The 22179-nt window shown below is 39.2% G+C and overlaps 2 protein-coding genes across 6 annotated transcripts in view; both read left to right on the forward strand.

Annotated features, from left to right (window-relative positions):
• mbpb (myelin basic protein b) overlaps positions 1–607 on the forward strand; it is a 61567-nt gene extending 60960 nt beyond the window's left edge. The window contains exon 4 of the mRNA XM_039805415.1: positions 205–607. Coding sequence (XP_039661349.1) covers positions 205–503 — 299 coding nt within the window. The 3' untranslated portion in view covers positions 504–607. The remainder of the gene's footprint in view (positions 1–204) is intronic.
• On the forward strand, positions 495–17440 carry LOC120562012 (myelin basic protein-like). Of its 5 annotated transcripts, XM_039805417.1 has the most exons (7): positions 495–728; positions 9603–9707; positions 9888–9914; positions 10810–10839; positions 12516–12599; positions 12739–12757; positions 15999–17440. In XM_039805417.1, the coding sequence occupies exons 1-6, from the start codon at positions 639–641 to the stop codon at positions 12739–12741; spliced, it is 339 nt and encodes a 112-aa protein (XP_039661351.1). In that variant the 5' UTR covers positions 495–638; the 3' UTR covers positions 12742–12757; positions 15999–17440. The 5 variants fall into 5 exon arrangements, with proteins under 5 accessions (XP_039661351.1, XP_039661350.1, XP_039661354.1 ...); XM_039805416.1 differs by lacking the exon at positions 12739–12757 and having other exon boundaries at positions 597–728; positions 15999–17281; XM_039805420.1 differs by lacking the exon at positions 10810–10839 and having other exon boundaries at positions 597–728; positions 12525–12599; positions 15999–17281.
• The last annotated feature ends 4739 nt before the right edge of the window (positions 17441–22179 follow it).

Consider the following 22179-nt stretch of genomic DNA (forward strand, 5'->3'; position numbering starts at 1 on the left):
TTCTTTTTAAAATCTGACATTTCTACCTTTTCCTGTTGGGCAGGTAAATTTGTCCCAGTTGAAATGGGGAAAATGTTAGCTGTGCGGTTCCCTGCTGCAGCAGGGAGGGCACGGCCTGGTCAAAAGAGCCCATTGTGCTGCTGCGGTTTGTTGTGTGCCATGCAGGCCCGAGCCCATAGATGACCCTTGTTTTTTTCTGCGCAGGCCTGGGTGAGGCAGATGCGAACCAGAACAATGGCTGCATCTCGGAGAAGCCGGCGGTGACTGACTCCACGGGCGCTGAGGGCCCCCACCAGCCCTGGCCCCACGCCAGCACAGCTGACCCTGACGCCGCCACGCCACGCCCCCACCTGGTCCGCCTCTTCTCCCGAGATGCCCCGGGCCGAGAGGACAACACCTTCAAAGAGCGACCCTCCGAATCGGACGAGCTGCAGACCATCCAGGAACACAGCGGAGCGGCTTCAGAGTGCGGGTCGGAGAGCGCCGAACAGGACCTAGATTAGGATAGCTTCATTTTTCCCATCCCTCCCTCTCGTTTCTCTTTTCCCTCTTCTGTTTTTCGCTCTCTCATATATACGAGAGAGACAAGAGCCCCACATTTGACAAATACAAATATACTACCAACCACTACTACAGCCATGGCATCCGCAGGCAGCAGGAAGAAGAGCCCCGGCCTCCTGGATCAGATTGGAAAGTTCTTTGAAGGGGACAAGAAGAGGAAGAGCAAGGTGAGGAAGCAGGGAGAGTCGAGGGTGAAAACTCGACACTTCTCATGTATTTGTTTATTCTGCTGATTTACTCCCAAAACCGCATTTTACTTCTGATTCTTTAACAGATCTCGTCGGTTGGGACATACTTGTTCTATACATTTTTGTGCTTGGTTTTACTGTTGGTTTTATTGGTGAACCAAAGTCATTGTCCTCTGATTCACATTAACTGGCTTATAGGTTATGAATCAACGCTTGAGAATGACTTTGGGTGGGGTTTGTTTGATTTTCAATTATTATTATTTTTTTTTTGATTACAAAGAGTTCTGATTCTTGAATCATTTAAGGCTACATTTCTATATTGTTCCGTGTTTTCTTTCTTTTATTTGAATGGTACTGACATTAGTAGCATTTTCTTTTCTCTTCAGTTAAATGTAATATATCTGTTGTTGGTGTGATTTGGTGGAATTGTTTGCTGCCAGTGTGCAGTTTTTTGTTTTTATTAGAATGTCAAACATAATGATAATGATGTACATTATTTTGGATTTTGTAAAGGCATTAGCTACTCTGCAGAGCGTTCATACAGCTCCTTTTGTAGAGAGTTGATCTCCTTGATGTCTCTGTCTCTAGGTTCATTTTTGTCAGCCACAGGGAGGTACTTTACCACTGCTTGCACGGTTCAGCAGTCAGCTAAGTCACTTTTAAAGTTAATGATCACATTATGCTATGAATGATCAAAGAGATATAAGATGTATATTAACATACAGTGATGTGTATTAGAGTAGGAGCATATTATCATCCCGTTTGGGAATATATACAGGAGCATTCTATAAAGTAAGAACAGGCGTATCTTGTGTTGCAGACAAGGGATTATGAGGCATTTGAGCCTGCATTGCTTTATAATGACTTTGTATAGTGTTGTCAGGATACCATCATTTTGACCATTAGTACTTTGTAAAAACGTACTGATCAGGGCGACTTTGTCGAAAAGAAGACGTTTTTTTATGTTGGTTTAGTGTCCATATTTGCTGTGGTATGGAAAGTTCCATTGGTACCTGAGGCACCAGTTTGTCCATGGGTTTAGACAAACTGGGATCCACTTCCAGACAAGGTGGGCTGCTTGGCACTGTAGCCACAGCCATTAAGAACCAGACTGCAGCTCCGCTGGTTCCACTCCTTTTCAGTCTGTGCACTCAGTGATTCCCTCTGGAGGCAGCGATGAAAGTGGCTTTCATCTTCTGCACCAAATGTGGTTTTTTTAAAAAGTGTCGAGGATCAAAATTTTGGTTATCCTGACAACACTACTGCGACATGCTGGAGCTAAATCCCAAAGCCTCTTGTAGTGCTCTCATAAAAAGGAAATGGAACCGCTGCTATGTATGTTCCATCATGAGTCTGCTCATTGTGACTGCTTTCTTAAAACATGGACATTACTGATGACGGCTTGAAAGGAGAGCTAGGGTACAGCAAACTAAAGCCTGTGGACAAAAATATATATATATATTTTTTCTGTCCAGCTTTTCTAAACTTGCAGAGCACTAATCAGCAGGTTTGGCGGGGCAATAGCAAATAAATAACTCAAAACCATGAGAATATGCATTTCCCCCTCACGCCTTATGTAACTATTTGAAGGTGTTTGGTGTTTCAGGATTCAGGATAATATATATATATATATATATATATATATATATATATATATATATATATATATATATTGTATGCTACAAATCTTTGCTTTAACCTACTGCTCAGATAGTGGTTTGCATTTGTAAAATGTTACCAATGAAATGTTCAGGGAAAAATGTCACCAGAACAAAGTGTGAAGCTTTCATTCAACATTAGGCTAGTGACCACTTAACAGCAGTATTTCTTAGATTTTCTTATTCTTTATCCCATATAATTGTACATTGCGCTCCATATTGATGACAGGTTTACTCAAAACAAAGTTGTACAAATATGTATTTATGTATTCACCAAGGGTTTGCCTTCAAATGATGAGTGTTAGACAGGTCCGCCCCACCTCCGTTGCCTCTAGCAAAACTTTCTGCTGCAAACGTATTTTTCCAGCAAATATTCATCATGGAGACCGATGTGTTTCCACTTAATTTCTGATCCATCCCTGCCTGTCCGCAGGGCACGGATTCTCTACAGACGTTCTTAATGTATCCTTTGACTTCTAGGCTACAGTATTCTTAGGGAAAGTTTGTGTCCGTGTTTTCTGTTGCATCTTCAGTATGCATGCTTATTTGAGTAATGCTGAATTGTTTTAACATGTGGCAGGTGTGGAGACATTTTACAAAACTGATCCCTTGTGCTTTTTTAATGTCCTTTTGTCTGACTCATTTACATAACTTTTAATCCAAGCCCGAGATAGAAATGTTAAGACAGCAGCACGAGGGAGATGTTCCATACGTTGTCGAGAGGACATGAAACACTTGCAGAAAAATCCGCATTTGAATGCTAACGGCTGTTTGATCATTTCAAATAGCAGGCATAATGATGTGCTAATTGGGGTGGAAATTAACTTTGCATGAACATTAGCTATTCAAGCAAAAAAAAAATATAGACCCATGGAAAAAAAAGCGAGCGCATATTTGTAATTTGCATATTAATTTGTTAAATGGCAGACAGAATCAGTCATAATGCAACACACAAGAGTAATTACTGCAAATGAATCAGGCTTCAGCAGCTCACAGTCAAAACCAAAAGTCAAACTGTTCTCTAACCCCAGTGTCTTGGATGAAGAGGGTGTCGGGTGGTGTTCTCCCCTTCTCACATCAGTCTGCTCACCTCAGGTTCACGTGTCCAGCAGTGAATCGCTGCTGATCCCTGCTTTGTAACGCCTTCAACTTTTGCACTGGATACTTGTAAGCGTTTGTATCTGTTGTGAACTGTTGTGACCGGTGACCTGTTCCTAACCCAATCCTGGTCTCAGCTTTTTGGATTATTGCTTGATTAAAACTCTTTAACAACACCCACAGCACTCTCTTTGTTTTGTTTTAATGCTCGATGTCTCTCTTTTGGTTCTTCTTCTGTTGTAAAAGCGGCATCATACATTGTTTTAACTGCTCTGCTAACAGCAGCCAGCCACTCTGAAGGGGCGTTGCAATTCCTCTTTCTTAGAATAGCCGCAAGCGCCAAAGAATGGAGAAAACTTGAAAGCATTTATTCAGCGAGCTTTGGTTCCCCTGCAGTATCAGCCTTTTAAGATTAAAGTCTTCAAGGCTGATCTTCAAGGCTGATTCATATATTCCAGAGTTCAGTCAACACAAACATACTGCAAAACAAAATAAATTATCAGGGAAGGTTTAATGGAAAGCAGAGCTACTGGTTATCTCCACTCTGACAGTACTGAGTAATGGATGACTGGCTTGACGTGTTTGTGTGAGCCTGAAGATGAAATGGATAGAAGAGAGAATAGAACACCTCTCACTCTTTAGTTTGTCTACCACAAGCTGGTTGTTCTTGCTTCCTGGAGATGTGCGTAAATTGAAATAGTTTTTGCATTTCACGAACAGCAGCATGGTTCACGAGGATTACAAAAGGAAACCTTTTGGATTTCTATTTAAGATGGTAAAACGTGTGTTTGTATTCCCTTGGTCAGATGGACCAAGAAACAAATGCAGCCTGGCGCAGGAAATGATCGCACAATGAAAACAAACACTGTCTAGGATTTTGGACAGACACGCATATTAATTTAAACACAAGCTGCAAATGATTGATACTGCAGAATTTACGGCAGGACTGCTTTATCGGTCACACATGAAAAAATAAATTAAATGGGCAAATATTGCTCAAGCATTTCATTTGTAGGATTTGGTTATGTGCTACTCAGCAAATGCATTTAACCAAATTCGACTTTATGGACTGTATGAAAATTATTTGGGGCCGAGGGTTGCTAAACATAACATTTTATTTTTTAGTTTTTTTAAGGACGGCCCTCTCCAGCGTTATTGTATATATTTTTTTGGGACTTTCCTCTTAAAAATTACAACAGCCTCCCTTTCGATATCTCAAAGTGAATACTACATTTAAGTCATTTTGCTATTAATAACTAAAAGTGCACAAATAATTTAAGATGTAATTAAATTTGAACCTTAATTTGTTAAAGACAACAGAGTTGGAATTAGCAGTTGCCAAACTGATGGCATAAAACAGACTAAAAGTAAAGTAAAGATACATCACCCTCCCCTTTTTCTAAACTCCCCTCCCCCCTAATAATTTCTGTGCAGTCCCGAAGAAAATATTTTTTTTTTTTCTTTTTGCAGCACAGGTTATGGCTTAGTTAGAGTCCTTGTTATTTGCCATTGATCTTGCGAGTCACAAGGCCTGATTGCCTTCCGAGGGGAACAGCAAGCTGCGGCTGCCATGTTTGTGTATCTCCACCAGCAGACAAACTGCTGCGTTTGTCAGCCAGATCGATTGGCCCGCGCCATCCCTCTGTTCACGAATCTGAAAGAGTGCAACTACCTGGTGTCTTGAAAATGAGCTGCAGATATCTCAACGCAATTCTTCATCAATGTTAAAAGCAAGTCTCTAATTTGGTCAGTGTGAATTTGAGCGAAGCTAGTTGGTATGTTTTATAATAATGACCCATGAAGATACTCCCCAATGAGGAAGAATCTCCAAGTCATCCCCTCTGCTCAGGATGAATTCTTAAGCATCATCCATAATGATTCAGATTCCTGGCCAGGCTGTAACCCTTAACCTCAGAGGAGGCAGTTGTGATCATTAGCCTGCTCTTTATTAAAAGCTACAGGGCACTGGGACCTTGTAGCTCAATCTGTGTCCTGAATCCTGCTTTCTCACTTTCCTCTTTTCACCAGTGGGTATATCTGCAATACACTGCAAGAGTGACAGCAGAAACGAGAGCTGCCCAGCTTACTGAGCTTACTGTCAGAGATACGAATCAGCAGTTCAACATTTTGGAAAGCGCTTAATCACTTTATTGCAGAAAGTTGGATGACAAAATTAATACCACGCTCCTGGCTAATCTGATTATTATGAAGCTGGAGCCAGGAGATGCTTGGTTTAGATTAGTCATAAAGACTAGAAACGGGGAAACAGCTAGCCTGGCTCACTTATTATCATGTTTTAGATGAATTTAACAAACGATATAACAAATTACTTTATGAGCTTCAGGGTTGTAGACTGACTTTGAGCTAACCATCTGGCTCAGTGGATCTCTCTAGCTCTTTGGCCCAGACTGAAAGATCTCATCAACTACCCTACTGGATGGATTGACATGGGATTTCATATGTGTAAGTGTGAATGATCAATATGAAGAAGGATAAATCCTAATAACTTTTGTGTTTTGTTTTTTTTTTGTAGCCACGCAATGAAGTCTACGTTTGTGGTTATGAGTGAAATGTAGGATAGATTTTCATGAAATTTGGTACAATCATGTTCCCAACAGGATCAATTGTAATCACTAGTGATCCCCTTACTTTTCATGTAACACACCATCAAAAATGTAACACAGGCCTACCTGCAAAACTAAAGGCATTCCCATCAGCCTCAGTTGTACATTGTGCTAATTAAAAAAAATTAGCATGCTAGCCTGGTTAACACCTATTAACATGGTTAAACATTCTACCTGCTGAACATCAGCAAGTTAGACTCATCATCGTGAACATTTAGCTGAAAGCATGTCTGAGTCTAAGTACAGCCTCACGGAGACGCTAGTATGGCTGCAGGCTCTTGTCTTTTTTTTCTAGCTGTTTCCCCATGTTCCTAGTCTTTATTCTAAGCTGAGCTAACATTTTCCTTGCTCAAAAGCTTAATATTTATTGGACAGTTATAAGATATGTGATATTGATTGTCTTACTAAACTCTTGTCAAAAAAAGAAAACTAACAGCTTATTTCCTTGAATGTTGAACAATTCCTTTAAAGACATGTATATCTGCCTCCTAAAACAACTTTAATTCAACCTATAGCAACTTCAGGAAATCCAGGAACCAACTATTAATTTATTCGCAATAAATATTTCTTGGTATAATAATAAAAATAAGAACTGAATAGCTTAGCATGAGCACCAGAGTACCAAAAAACAGGAAAATCAAAAACCATCAACTGGAAATCCAACGGAAAAGTGTCCCGATACAAACTGTTTGTAAATTGGCAGATGAGCCAATTTACAAAGTCTCTCTTTGTGTGTCTCTCTTTACTCTCTCTCTCTCTCTCTCTCTCTCTCTCTCTCTCTCTCTCTCTCATATGACACACACACCTACACACATCTGAACATATTCAGACATCAAACAGGGATCAATGATTGCAACCTTGTTCTTTCCAAAGACACTACTGAATAGAAAGTTTGAGAGGAAGTTTGAATAGCTGCACAGTGGAGGCGTAATATCCTCAACATTTACCAAAACAACTTTTAATTCACTTTTCTTTTTCTTTTATTTTTTTTTATTTTTACTTTTAGCAGCATAAAACGTCTCTTAATAGCAGCTCAGACTTGGATGAATGCCTCACTGTCACTACTCATGATTTAAATGTCTCCATCATCACGAACAGCATGCCAGGAGTTAATGGAAACCTCATTTGCATTTACTGTAGATGCATGAAATGATCCATCCTCATGAGAGCAGTTATTTATTTATTTATTTTAATTTTTTTTAGCTTTTTCAAATCGATAAATAAAGACAGAAAATGTGTTTTAAAGCAGGAGAAGAGATGGGAAGAGAAACAATTCAGAGAGAGTCATTCACATCAAAAGGGAAACTGCCAGAAATTGAGACCGTACCAGCAGGATTCATACAGCATTTTTTTGATCTGCTATTTCCTCTCCCATCTCTTCCTTTTCACAAACAAAGGAGCAGCAGCAGCAGCCACAAAAGATGCTCTATTTTCTTCCCTCCCTTTCATTTCTGCCCACGTTTACATCATGACAGAAACAAGACACACAAAGAGACACACACACTTATTCAAGAGGACATCATTAAGGGGTCACTATTGAAATTGAGGCAAAGGGGGAAGCTACAGAGCTGAAATACACATACTGATGGCAACTACAGGCTAGATTTGCTCCTATTCAAATAGTTTAAATAGTGTTTTTTTTTTTATACACACTGTACTGTTGTTTTTTTCCAAATAGCACAAACCTTCTCTTTACATTGTCTAGATATCCATTTGGGCGGATTGTGCCCCAGGTAGAAACCTTTCATTTTCCCCCTACACTGTTTTGATCTAATTGTCGGTTGGTCCATTTTCACAAAAGCCATAAAAGACAGTAAATGTGACATATAATCTAACAGCACATCTATCATATTGTGTAAATGGTGGTGGCGGTGAGTTCCCCACCCTTTTGGTTACATTAATGTTCTTTGATGTGAGATGGATGTGAATCATCAACAGATCACACACACACACACACACGAACACACACACATTCCTGTTCCATTAATGGGGTCAGAGAAAGGGATGAACAAGGAAGCATTAACTGAAAAGACTGAACATACAGAGTGGGTGGAGTGGAGATTTTTTTTCTTCTTTTTTCTGCAGGTTGTCGATGGCATTCGGTATTAGAGGAATTATGCTGTTCACCTTTTATGTATCTGTGCTGTTTGCATAACTTAACAGAGGATTAATGTACCAGTGTTTTTTTTTTTTTTCTTCCTCAGGCCTAAAAGTCAGAGGATATCGACCTTATTAGACAGTCTTCTTGACATGCTCTTTGTAAAGTCTGACTTTGAAGAACTCGGCTGCATCGATTTGTTCTTCGGGATGATAATTAGTCTCCTTTGTTGAGATCAAGTCATTGACACGAACATACTGGCGTTCCTCAACAGCTCTTTGTTTTGAATGACTTGTGGCCAAAGGTTGTTTGGCGGGGTTGGGATCAGGGTTAATGAGGTGGTCTGTGCCGTGAGGCTGCTAATAATGCTGCTGGTTGAATGACTACCTGTGGCTGAATGGAAGTCATCAAGAGACATTTCGCTAAGAAGACTCAGCAGCGCTGATGAAAATATATTCATATGCAGGGGTTTCTGCAACTCGCCGGACATTTTTAAGGGTACACGTTTTAAGGGTAAAGACGTTCCCACCTTAATACAGCGGAGTAGGTATGTGAGAAATGTACAGGTGTTGAAACAGATGTTCCAGATGCCAATCTCCAATGGAAAAAAAAAACATTAAAATGAATCAAGTTTCTGAGCATGGCTTAGCTGTACATTCATATTCATATTTAAATTCACCCAAAAGTATCCCTACATCTTGAAAAACCCAATACCAAACCGGAAATCTGTCCTTTTTATATATGAATTCAATGTGAAAAAGTTTTTTGTATATTGCAGCATTCTGTGATACAGATATTAAATCACCGTTTGTGCCAAAACTAGCATACATTGTCTTGAGTGATGGTAGGCCACATGCATTATATATATATAATGACGTTACATAACCTACAGATTAGTAGAAAATTAGATTCAAACTAAATTATTATTCATATTTCAGGTAAGTCACCCTGTTTACGCTACGATTTTGAGCTGCGGCTGTCTCCCATCAGCCAACACCTTCGGTGCTATGGCTATGTTTTTGTAAACTGTCAACAATTACAACAAAAAATGTTGTAATTTGGTGTTTTTGTTCTCATCGTTCAACAGGTAAGTGGGACCAGCAACAGGACAACCTACAGAATGTTTTGTATTAGTTTAAGTATTCACTCATGTAATCCCAAGAGAAGGGTTCCACATTTTTCTTAAGAATTTAAGTGCTGTCTTCAACTATTAATCTTGCATTCATTACTACGGTTTTCAGAAAACCCTTGTGAAACTGTATTTGAGCATCTAACTCTTGAGAGTTTGAGGTCAAGTCATTAAGTGCATAAGCATGCACGTATTTAACATGTAGGGCAATTATTCCTTTCTTTCCTTTTCTCTTTTCCTTCCCAGGGATCTTTCCGAGGTGCTCTCTCTCCAGGCCCTCAGAAAGCCTCTGCGTCTGCCCCACGCAAGCGCGGAGCAGAGAACGCCGTGGTCCACTTCTTCCGCACGATCGTGAGTAATACAAATAATGCACCCGTCGTACAGTATCTAGGAGTAGAAGTCTGTTTGCCACCATCCCTGTTTCCTTCCAGTGCTCCCTTCATGTCTGTCTCCTCGCTCCTCTTTTACTTTCTCTGATCTCTCACAAACTCTGTCAAATCTCTTTACTTTCTGTGATTAACTCCTCTCCAGGTGTCCCCTGCCCCTCCCAAGTCTAGGGTGAGTCTGCTTTATGTTGCTACTATTCAAGTTCAAATTTACACTCACACGTGAAATACAAAAATAGTAGACCAATATTGTCAATGCTGCCAGTAGATATATACAGATACATTTGGAAGAGACAGTCAAGGAGTGTACCTTTAGTGTAATTACTGTAATATGTACAACACTGAGATGTGCGTGGAGATGTGATACTAAAACTTAAAATGTGTAGAAAACAGTATATATAATTAATATTATATGAGACATTATTTAGATTACTAAAACTCTCTAAGGAAAGACAGTACATATCCCACTGCACACTAAAGTTTGATCACAGTGTTGCAATCAAATTAGATACAGGACTTCCCTAATTATTATCACATTGGAAGTGGATGACAGTAACCAGACCTTATATGATTTTAGTAAATATTAAGTAGTGGGCCATTTCATTTGAAACCCATACACTGCAAATTTGCAAATAAGTGCACAAAAGTTGCAACATTTGGATGAAGTTTGACGAACGCACATGCAACATACAAATTCAGCCATTATTCAGAATTATCATAACACAATTCATTTTAAACTTTTCGCTGGAGGTGTATCCTATACATTATTTTCTGCATGCTGTATGTCTTTGGCTTTGTTGCTGCTGAATGTCACTAAATTTGTGCTCTTTCCAATGTGAGCATCTGCCTCGCTCCTCTCTCCTTCCCCCAACATATCTGCTCCCCTTCCCTCTGTTCCTCATCTGCTCCTGCCCCCCTGTGACCCTGTGATTTCCCCCCCGGACGGACCCTCCTATCTGCCTCCTCTCCTTCCCATCCTGCCTTTGCGCTGAGTAAGACACACATTTCTATTTGTCCCCTCTCCGTTTTACCTCTTTTCCTTGTCTCTTGTTTCTCTACACGTCCAGTGGAGAGGACTAGCAGCCAAGATGGGCCTGGTAGGTGGTTTACAAAAAAAACAACAGCTAAAAACGCGGACGTATCATGCCTAATTAAACCCAAGGGGGCAAGTGAGGTCATCTTGTCAAACAGGCTTCGAGTGTGACGCCTGTGGCTCTGTTTCCATTTAGTCTCCATCAACCATTTTAGCTGTCGTAATCTGTCCATACATCAGTGATAACGCTTAAACTTAAATCCATTTTCAAAGACATCATACCCATTTTGTAGCTTTGCAGCCTGACCTATCCATATGATGTGCGTGCATTGTATATTCACGATAACACACACACACAACACCATCATTTGGCTCTTCATTTGCCTAGTTTCATTTCAGTCTTCAGTGGCTGGCTGCAGCGAGGCTTCGTTCTGCTTCATTTGGCGACCACTATCAGCACTTAATTTAGGGCCCTCATGCATGTGTGTTCGAGTGTGTGTGTGTGTGTGTGTGTGCTCAGACAAAGGAGACTCTCCTAAGAGACTGTATGAAAATTGTTTGGGCAGGATAGGGGGGAAACAGATTTGCTTTAATGTAATCTTTGGGGTGAAGGCAGGAAAGTCAAAAGCAGAAGAGAAACTGAGAAACTTTTTTTTATTTTTTCTTGTCCTGAGCTTATATTTTATTTCAGCCTTCCTTTCCAATGTAGTTATTAGTGACAGAAATAGTTACAACAAAACGATACCTTTCAACTGTGCGATGGTTCATAAGGATGCACTTTGCCATATGCAGAGGACAACAGCTCTGTTTCTGCATCTGGGTTTTATTAGTGCATACTATTAAATTAGACGTTCCGTGAAGATATTGTAGTTTAAAAAAAAAGAATGGGATACACAATTAAACATGTAGGACCAATTTCACACACCAATTTATATTATTTGGACATGTGGTTGCAGAAATGATTGAATGCCCCCGTTACCACTCCAATACAGTAATAAACATACTGTCCCTAAGGGTTTTTCTAAGGGAATGAACCTTAAAACCAGAACATGCAGATCATGAAAATTTGATCGGACAGCCACAACTCTGTTTTTTTTTTTCCACTTGAAAGGATGAAGCTTTATAACCATGTAAGGTATTTCATCCAAGAGTCTTGAAATGTTTCCAAAATGAAGTCAATTTGGTTCATTGCACCCAGTGCGTAAATCAGTTTACTGAAAGCACTCGTCAAGAGCGGATTAGCATATGCTGTCATGTCAGCACGTGGTCGTGTTACTGTGCTATGCAGGTACCAGATGACTGGCATATGGGCAAAAGTGAGACGCGTCTACGTATTCAGAAAATTAAGAAAATGTTGTGCAATGAAATTCCCCGTCGATGGATTCAATTTCTCAACAAAATATGCAAGCAGAAAACTTTTCCCTTTCACATATTCGTATCCTATTCATAAACGTTGCTGCTTCATAATTCACACGGAATGATTGGTTGAAAACTTTTCCAGAAATGCAAAACAATAATACTGTAAAAAGTAGGGCAAAATGGGATTGCATTGCAGTCGATATCTAGTTTTTGTCGAGCACACATCGGTTCCTCTCTCCCGAGCACACCCCCGGAGAAGAAGGTCTTATGTTTTACATTCTCTTCTCTCCTTACTCTCTGAAAATGGGATCTGGGTCTTTCTGTAAAAAGGTCTTTTAACACACTGACTCCTTTTTTTTTCTCTCTCTCTCTCTCTGGCAGGGCGACCAGAAGTCACAGTCTGCTAAAGCCAAGAAGGCCAGTGCAGGGGACGGCAAAGGCTCCCTGACTAGGATCTTCAAAATGGTAAAAACTTGTCAAAGACTTTCCAAGTTATTTCCCAGTAGCTTTTCTACATTACTTCTCCTTCCTGGGAGCAAAATTGCATGGAAAAAGAAATATCTCCCTAACCACTTTCTTGCCCCTGTTCTCTTTTCTGCCTCAGTGATGATATCAGCAGCGGAGTGAGTAACTGATTCGTATTGGAGGGATACTTGAGTTTAACTCCCTCTGCATTTGTTAAACATTGATATGATGAGAAGACATCCTAATCTCATTACCTCGGCAACAGCAGCCGAATAATAAAAGGCTTTCAGACACAGGGTTGATCATGGTGTATGCTACGAGCTTTATGCCAGCGTGGATATAATCATGCCGAAGATGGTAGATCCAGTTCTGAAAAGGCTTCCAGCGGGGCTATATGGCTAACATACTGTAACTGCTTTACATGGAGGGAGTGGTTGCTTATGCACACTGAATAATTTAACGCTATTATGCAATATCATCATTCACTTGCCAAGCACGACTGACTGCTTCAGGTGCTTTGGAGGACTCAATGCGCACAAATGTTGGCAAAATATAAAACTGATCATTAGACACACAGTATACCCTACCTCAAAAAGCTATCATTCAATGGCCAGTAATGTATTATCTAAATAAAAGCTATCGTTACTACAATTTTAAAGCTTGTAATAAAGCACTTACTAAGATGTGTTTACAGCTTGTTGTGCTGCCCCCAAGTGGTAAAAATGAATGCATGTTAAAATGTAGTCCATTATGTGAAAACACTTCATTTCAACTCGCATTCGTTGATTTTACTGTAGCCTATGCTATAAAGCATGTACCAACTGTTCATACACAGGCAGGTTGAAATCGGTGTATTAATGTGCTTGAAACTGCTGAAAACTAAATTCAAAGTGTAAACACAAAGTTAGTCAGGCATGGTGGTGGTGAAATAATGGGTTTCCGGTTAAAAAAAATGTACTTGTGTGTGTGTGTGTGTGTGTGAGTGTGAGACAGGGAAGGTGGAGTCATTGGCTTTATGGACAAAAATTCATTGCATAGGCTAGTTTGAAAAAAACTGCACTGAACAGGTTGATAACCCCCTTTTGCTCGCTAAAAAGCTTCCGAACAGGAAATGTCAAACCTACCCTGAGCACAGATAGACGTTATGACTCTGTGCTCCTGGTATGACTCAGTGAACTGAAGTTTTCACGTGGGAAAGTTTGTGGACATTCAATCTGATACCGCTTTTACCGACTCTCCAATTTCCACAGAGGCTTCTTATTAGTTGATTTGTTTCCATAAGTCACGAAAAGGAGTGTCGGCTTTTGCGCTCTGCCAGTTTTCCCCTGTTAGGTTTTAATTAGCTAGCCTCTCTCACTGTACCTTAGGTTACTTAGTCTCGTAATTACTGAAGCTGGAGAGAAAATCCAAATTTCCCCAGGGCTGCATCCTCATCTGTAGTGGCTGAATTGTTTGTCACTTAACTTACAAGAGAGTAAACAGCCCCGGAGATGACGAACGTCTGGGACGCTCGTTTTAAACCTTTCTGATACAACTAATTAGTGTTGACTCGGTGCCATCACACTATCACTATCCGTCCCCTGTACACAAACTGGCTTCACAGTCCAAATGGAAGTGATCATAAAGCCACATGAACTTTTAATGAATATCCCACACTTTGTTTCTATTCACGTTTCTGTATATTGAGTTTTTCTTTTTCACGACAGACAATGAATTTCATCTGGAACGGCTCTGAGAATAGCTAAGAACAAAAGCTCAGCCCTCAGCCTTCACTTTATGAGGAGGAGTACACTTCTCACGATATGGATTATCTTCCGAAACAATCCATCAAGATTTGTCTCATTTGTATAATCTTTCTGCCATTTAGAATCCTCTACTCTTCCCACGTTTTTGTCTGAATGAGAGAGTGGGATGGAAAGAGTGCAATATATTCTCAGAGACGGCTTTGTGATGAACACAGGATGTCGGATCTTTGGGGGCAAAGAACAATTAAGTAACTGGGAGGTTTGGCTCTGAAAGGATGCAATGCCCTTAGACCACAAATAAAACATCTGTGAAGCAATATGTATTTAGCTGTGGGAACCTGATTTCCTATTCTACTGTTCAACTATTTTGTTCTCTTTACTCAAGGACAAATCCAGTCCTCTTATATAACCCCCTTTCTATAGATTTAAAAAAATAAAAAAAATAAAAAGATTTTAGACCTGCTTACAAAATGACGTGCAACATCAGCCATGTGGAAGCCCATTTCTGCCAAAAAAAAATGCATAGGAATGCTACAGATAATAATACGCATTATAATTCAAAAATATGAGATTCTAATTCAAAATTGTGATGTAGTCAGTCAACATTTTGACTTATTAAGTCAAAATTATGAGTCCCAAGTTTGACTTTTTGAGCCTAAATGATTTGTCAAATTTTCACTAAATCAGAACTTGACTTAATATGAGTATTTCTACCTTCTGTCATTCGTAACATTTCATTGATTTTTTTTATTTATTGATTTTTTTTCTATCGGCTTCCATAACTATGCATCATTGCAGGCCTGAACATTGCCCACAACATTCTAACCAGCTTATTTCTCACATAAAAGGACTACTCTGTCTCTCCCATGTTAAGCCCTAGTCTCATTAGTCAGTAGCTGAACTTGCAACAGCTAAAAAGCTGGAAAATAAGTTCATTTAATCATATGTGACTACAACTCCCAGGCTTGATGAAATAACTGGTAAGCCTGACAAAATACTTCTTCTGTTCTTCCCAAAGGCCTTTAAGATGGTTGTTTTTGTCACAGGATGTGACAGGATGGCCAAGACTGCTATTGTTGCTGATCAATAATATCCTTCATCAATGGTGAAGAATTCTTCCGTGACAACTTATTGCCTACGATTACTCAACTTGCACTCAAAGTGCTTAAAGGAATACGCCACCGTTTGTTGAAATAGGGCTTATCACGGTCTACCCTGGCTGTAGATAGGTGGGCCAATGCATTTTTTTTGTCTCAGTGCAAGTAATTAGGTTTTTTTTTTGTCTTTTGTTGGCTCACTTTTACTCACAACATGCTATCCGGCAACATAGGATTCCATTCACTACGCTAAGCTAACTAGCGGCGGCGCTGCCGGTGTTGCAGCGGCCTAAAACAATCCACGCACAAAAAAATGCGTTGGCCGACCTATGTACAGCTAGGGGAGACCGTGATGAGCACTATTTCAACAATCGGTGGCGTATCCCTTTAAACACCGTCCGCCGAGGTGAAAACTCTCATCGCAGACTGAGTGAAATGACCAAATGGGGGGGGGGCCAGATTACAAAAACACACCAGAGTAGTCCTTGAATGCTGAACCAGACCTGATGGACCGCCACCTCCACACATTCACCCCATGTGTCTTGTCTGTTCCGCAGGGAAGCAGGAGCGCTTCTCCAGCCAAACGCTGAAGTCCCTCTCTACAACCCCTTCCAACAGCACGAGGGCAGATGTTCAAGATCACGGGGCTAAAGTGTTGAAAAAGAGGAAAAAAAAGAAAAGGAGGAAATCTTGCCACCCCCTCCCCCCCCCCCTCCCCTTAAACTCACCGTCCCCTCCACCGCTGATAACACTCTAACGTACGCTAAATCCCTCTTCTCCTCTATTACCTCCCCATACCCTTTGGCTGGTAGATAGCGACACAATCTGTTGCCCCCCCCCCACACACACCCCCCCTTGCATGCGTTGTGCTGAGTCTGTGCAGTCATCATCATCATTAGCGTGAACTTTTTGCTGAAATTGATCCCGAAGCCGCTCACATGTGCAGCCCGAATGACCCCGGAATGACCCCCACTCCCGCAATGGCTCTCTGTACTCATGCTTGAGTTTCTGTGGACGTCTCCGATGGTTCCTCTAACAAAAATGGTGGCTGAACCGAAGCACGCCCGGAGCAGGTGAAGGATTGCGGCCGGTGCGAGTCCGACTGACTCGACCGCCATTGCCGCTTGCTGATTGGGTGAAAAGGCCCGGGCCGTTTGGTTGTTTCTGTTTCTTTTAAAAAGAGCGGTTTTCTGTCTCGTCTCACTGTCTTTGTCATTCCCTCAGAACGTTTCTTTTTTTTTTTTTGTGAACCCAAACATAAACCTGTGTTTAACAGATTTTGACGTTGTCATGAGAGCCATTTTGGTCACAGTGTGTTTTCATTCAACCTTTGTGTCTTAGCTGTAGTTTAAGTGTCCCGTTCTAAATGTGATGTTTGTCATTAGGGCCTCAGGCTAGCTGTGGATTTATTTTGTTAAAAATGTCTTTCCTAAACCGTCTAAATCATATGTTCTGCAATAGTCACTCAAAGAAAAGTCATTTCTAATGTATCATTTATTTTTCAGTCCATGAGGTAATGGTATGCGCTAATTTTCCTCTCCACATATATGACTGAATAATTTTGTAGTGCACTGTTTTCCACCTTTAAAAACTGCCAGACTTTGGAGGGTGATGTTGTTGCTTGCAGCATGATGCCAGATTCAGACCTTTCTTCTTCGCTTTAGTGTAGTCCAGGTTTCTCCTTCGTCTTCGCTGTTTCTATCTCATGCACGGAAAGCGTTACTGTAAATTAAATTCCAAAACTCCTCGCTCAACAACAAGTGCCTTTCCTCCTGACTACCAAAACAATGTGCTGTGTTGCCTTTTTGTGGATAATAAAAAAAAAAAAACACAAACACAATTTCAAAAAGGTGCTCTGTAACTAACTCTGTAGTGGCACATTATAAGGTGTATCTTGGGAATGTGTAAGTTGCAAGTTTTCAACAACAACAAAAAGCTCAGCACTACCACTGGTGCTGTTCAAAACATCCATCTTGTATATGTTAAAAAAAAAAAAAAAGCATCTCTCCCACTGTTTGTGTGTGCTTGAGCCTCGTGAGTGCTGTGTGGTGTTATTTTTTTTTCTTTTTCTGAATGGATCCTGTGGATGAATGTAAAGATCCCTTTTCATTATTGTATGTGTTACGACCAGCCACTTAACTGAGAATAAAAAAAATAAAAAATTATAAAACCAACTCTCTCTGCCTTGTGTGTGTGGTGCGTGTTTTGTCTGGCGTGGCGCCACCAACGGCAAATGACTGACTCATTTTGAAAAAAGCTGAAGGGGGAGAGGCGTGATGTTACTGGGTCAGGTCACAGCATCACAACAGGCAAATGTGCGACATTGTTTCTTTTATAAAGCAATAATTCATTACTTATTTGGTGTTCATCATTCATGCCGAGCTTTCCGAGCCTTTTCGTGCAAGCAGCTAGAGCACCATTCAGGCTCAAATACAATCACACATGAATGAGTGCATGAATTTGCAATGATAAAGGTGCAATGGCTGGCTAATAAAAACACACACATAGAAAATTATGTTTTTTTTCCCCCCTTTAAATAAAAAAGGTTTTTCCAACATGTTTTGTAATGATGAACGAAACATGAATCAGAGGGAATGCAGTATACTGACATGTCATTGCTGAATAAGCACAGTGGAACTTAAAGGGGAACTATGCAGTTTTTTTTTAGCTTAATTTACCTTAACTAAACAGCTTTGGAGTCATTGGAATGGTTATATGACTTTTTTTCGGGTTGAATGGTGGCCGTCTCGCTCCCCCCCCACCCCACCAGCGCCTGCGAGCGAAAAAAACACCCTTGTAACTTTCGAACGAAACTTGGTACACATATGTAACATGTCAAGATGTACAAAAAACTTCATTAGAGCCATACCCTAAACCCAACAGGAAGTCAGCCATTTTGATTTCAAAGTTTGAAATTAGTGCGATTTTGGCCATTTCCACGTGTTGTACTTTAACGAACTCCTCCTAGAGATTTTATCCGATCAACTTCAAATTTGGTCTGTACCATCTTAAGACGTTAAAGATGAAAAGTTGTTAAAAGAAAAACCTTTCGTCATAGGGCGTGGCCGTGGCGGGGCGGCCATTTTGTGCGTTTCGCCGCCGAAACAGGAAGTGGGTGCAACTCGAGTGTACGTTGTCCAACTGGCTCGAAACTTTTCAGGATTCATAAGAGTCCAACCCTGAGGACAAATAAAACTTGGTATTAGTACAGCGGATAAGCTCTCATAGAAATGGTGCATTTTATGAGAAACATTTAGATAGAATTTAGAAGATAGTTAGTACATACCTAAGGTATATTTTCAGATGTGGAGGGACGTTAGATCTGACCAAAAAAGCCATTCAAAAGTCATAGTATGGTATGTCACAGAAAGTCTGGAAGAACATGCAAATGAACATGAAAAGTAAGTAAGTAAAGTTTATTTCTATAGCACATTTAAAAACATCTCGCACTGACCAAAGTGCTGTACATAGTGCATTAGCCACAGGGTGATAAAATAAAAATAAAAATAAAACACACGTACAAATCAGTGATTTAGGCTAAAAAGTACATCGAAAGACAAACACTTAATTACAAACATAGCAGGATAAGACAATTAAGATGCCGGGAAGGCCAATGTAAAAAGATGAGTTTTGAGCCTGGCTTTGAATATCACAATTGAAGGGGCACTTCTGATGTCGGTTCCACAGCTGAGGGCCAGCAACAGAAAAGGCTCTGTCACCTTATTGCTAAAGTTAGTATAGTATGTTGTAAAGTGTCATAGTAAAGTGATAAAAAAGTCATAGTACAATGTGACAAAAAGTCATTAAAAAGCCATAGTATGGTATGACAACAAAGTAATCTAGTACGTCGAAAAAAGTGATAAAAAAGTCATAGTATGGTATGTCGAAAAAAAGTCATAGTATAGTATGTCAAAAAAGTGATAAACAGTCATAGCATAGTATGTAAAAAATAAAATCCATTAAAATGTCATAGATCGACTTATGGCTCCTGGTTAGCTCACACGGTAGAGCAGGAGCCCATATGTAGATGTTTATTCCCTGAAAGAGAGGCTCAAGGTTCAAATCTGACCTGATGGAATTTGCTGCATGTCTTCCACCTCTCCCTACCCTTCCAGTTTGTTGAAATAAGTCACATAATACAATGAAAAAGTCATATGTTTTACGACATGCCTTTTTTCGGCTTTTTCGACATAATATACTGTGACTTTTTTCAACATGCTATACTATGACATTTTTCGACTTCATCGACGTACTATACTATGATTTTTTTCGACTTTTTTTGACATGCTATACTTGACATGCACACCATAGGATGACTTTAACGTGAGATTACATTGTTTTTCTCTACAGTTTGCCATAAACTGTTATGTGCCATTTTAATCTGTGGTTAAAGGGTCAGAAGACCTTTTTTCGACTTTTTTTAACATGCTATACTATGACCTTTTTTCGACATACTAGACTTCTTTTTTTTCGACTTTTTTTGACATACCATATGCCTTTTTTGATGTGAATAACAAATGATAGAACGAACAAGTGCTTTTAGAGCTTCAGGAATAGCTCACCAAGCTGAGCTCTGACTCAACTGATAGTGGTTAAAAGATCAAACCCCAGTTCTGTCTCGAGAGTTTTTCATTTTCTGTCCTCAGTAATTTGAACGATATCGACTTTTTTCGACATGCTATAGTATGACCTTTTATTGACGTACTATACTATGACTTTTTTGATGTGAATAACAAAAGATAGAACAAACAAGTGACTTTAGAGCTTCAGGAATAGCTCACCTAGATGAGCTCTGGCTCAACTGATACATGCTATACTATGACCTTTTTCAGACTTTTTCGACATGCTATACTATGACCTTTTTTAGACTTTTTTCAACATACTATACTGTCTGTTTTCAACTTTTTTCATCATGCTATACTATGACTTTTTTCGACTTGTTACGACATGCTTTACTATGACACATTTAGACATGCTATACTATGACCTTTTTTAAGACTTTATTCAACATGCTATACTATGACTTTTTTCAACATGCTATACTATGACCTTTTTTCGACTTTTTTCAACATGCTATACTATGACCTTTTTCAACTTTTTTCTACATGCTGTGCTATGACCTTTTTAAGACTTTATTCAACATGCGATACTATGACTTTTTTCTATATGCTATACTATGACCTATTTTAAGACTTTTTTCAACATGCTATGCTATGATTGTTTTTCGACGTGCTATATTATGACCTTTTTTAGACTTTTTCGACATGCTATATTATGACCCTTTTTAGACTTTTTCGACATGCTTTACTATAACGTTTTTAGACATGCTATACAATGACCTTTTTTAGACTTTTTCGACATGCTATACTATGACTTTTTTCTATATGCTATACTATGACCTTTTTTCGACTTTTTTCAACATGCTATACTATGACCATTTTTAAACTTTTTCGACATGCTATACTATGACTTTTTTCGACATACTATACTATGACCTTTTTTAGACTTTATTCGACATGCTATACTATGACCTTTTTCAACTTTTTTCTACATGCTATGCTATGACCTTTTTAAGACTTTATTCAACATGCTATACTATGACTTTTTTCTATATGCTATACTATGACCTATTTTAAGACTTTTTTCAACATGCTATGCTATGATTTTTTTAGACTTTGTTCTACATGCTATACTATGACCTTTTTTAACACTTTATTCGTCATGCTATACTATGAGTTTTTTGACATGCTATACTATGACCTTTTTCAAGACTTTATACAACATGCTATACTATGACTTTTTTCGACATGCTATACTATGACCTTTTTTAGACTTTTTCGACATGCTTTGCTATAACGTTTTTAGACATGCTATACTATGACCTTTTTTCGACTTTTTTCTACATGCTATATTATGACCTTTTTTAAGACTTTATTCGACATGCTATTCTATGACTTTTTTCGACATGCTATACTATGACCTTTTTTAGACTTTTTCGACATGCTTTACTATAACGTTTTTACACATGCTATACTATGACTTTTTTCGACATGCTATACTATGACCTTTTTTAAGACTTTATTCGACATGCTATACTATGACTTTTTTTTTACTTTTTCGACATGCTATACTATGACCTTTTTTAAGACTTTATTCGACATGCTATACTATGACTTTTTTCGACATGCTATACTATGACCTTTTTAAGACTTTATTCGACATGCTATACTATGACTTTTTTTAGACTTTTTCGACATGCTTTACTATGACTTTTTTAGACATGCTATACTACGACCTTTTTTTAGACTTTTTTGAACATGCTATACTATGACCTTTTTTAGACTTTTTCGACATGCTATGCTATGACTTTTTTTGACATGCTATACTATAACCATTTTTAGACTTTTTCGACATGCTATACTATGACTTTTTTCGACATGCTATACTATGACCTTTTTTAGACTTTTTCGACATGCTTTGCTATAACGTTTTTAGACATGCTATACTACGACCTTTTTTAAGACTTTATTCGACATGCTATACTATGACTTTTTTTAGACTTTTTCGACATGCTTTACGATGACTTTTTTAGACATGCTATACTATGACCTTTTTTTAGACTTTTTTGAACATGCTATACTATGACCTTTTTTAGACTTTTTCGACATGCTATGCTATGACTTTTTTTGACGTCACTACTATACGATTTTAGACTTTTCGACGCTATACTATGACTTT

The sequence above is a fragment of the Perca fluviatilis genome, chromosome 7, assembly GCF_010015445.1.
Source record: "Perca fluviatilis chromosome 7, GENO_Pfluv_1.0, whole genome shotgun sequence".
NCBI classification, from domain to species: domain Eukaryota; kingdom Metazoa; phylum Chordata; class Actinopteri; order Perciformes; family Percidae; genus Perca; species Perca fluviatilis.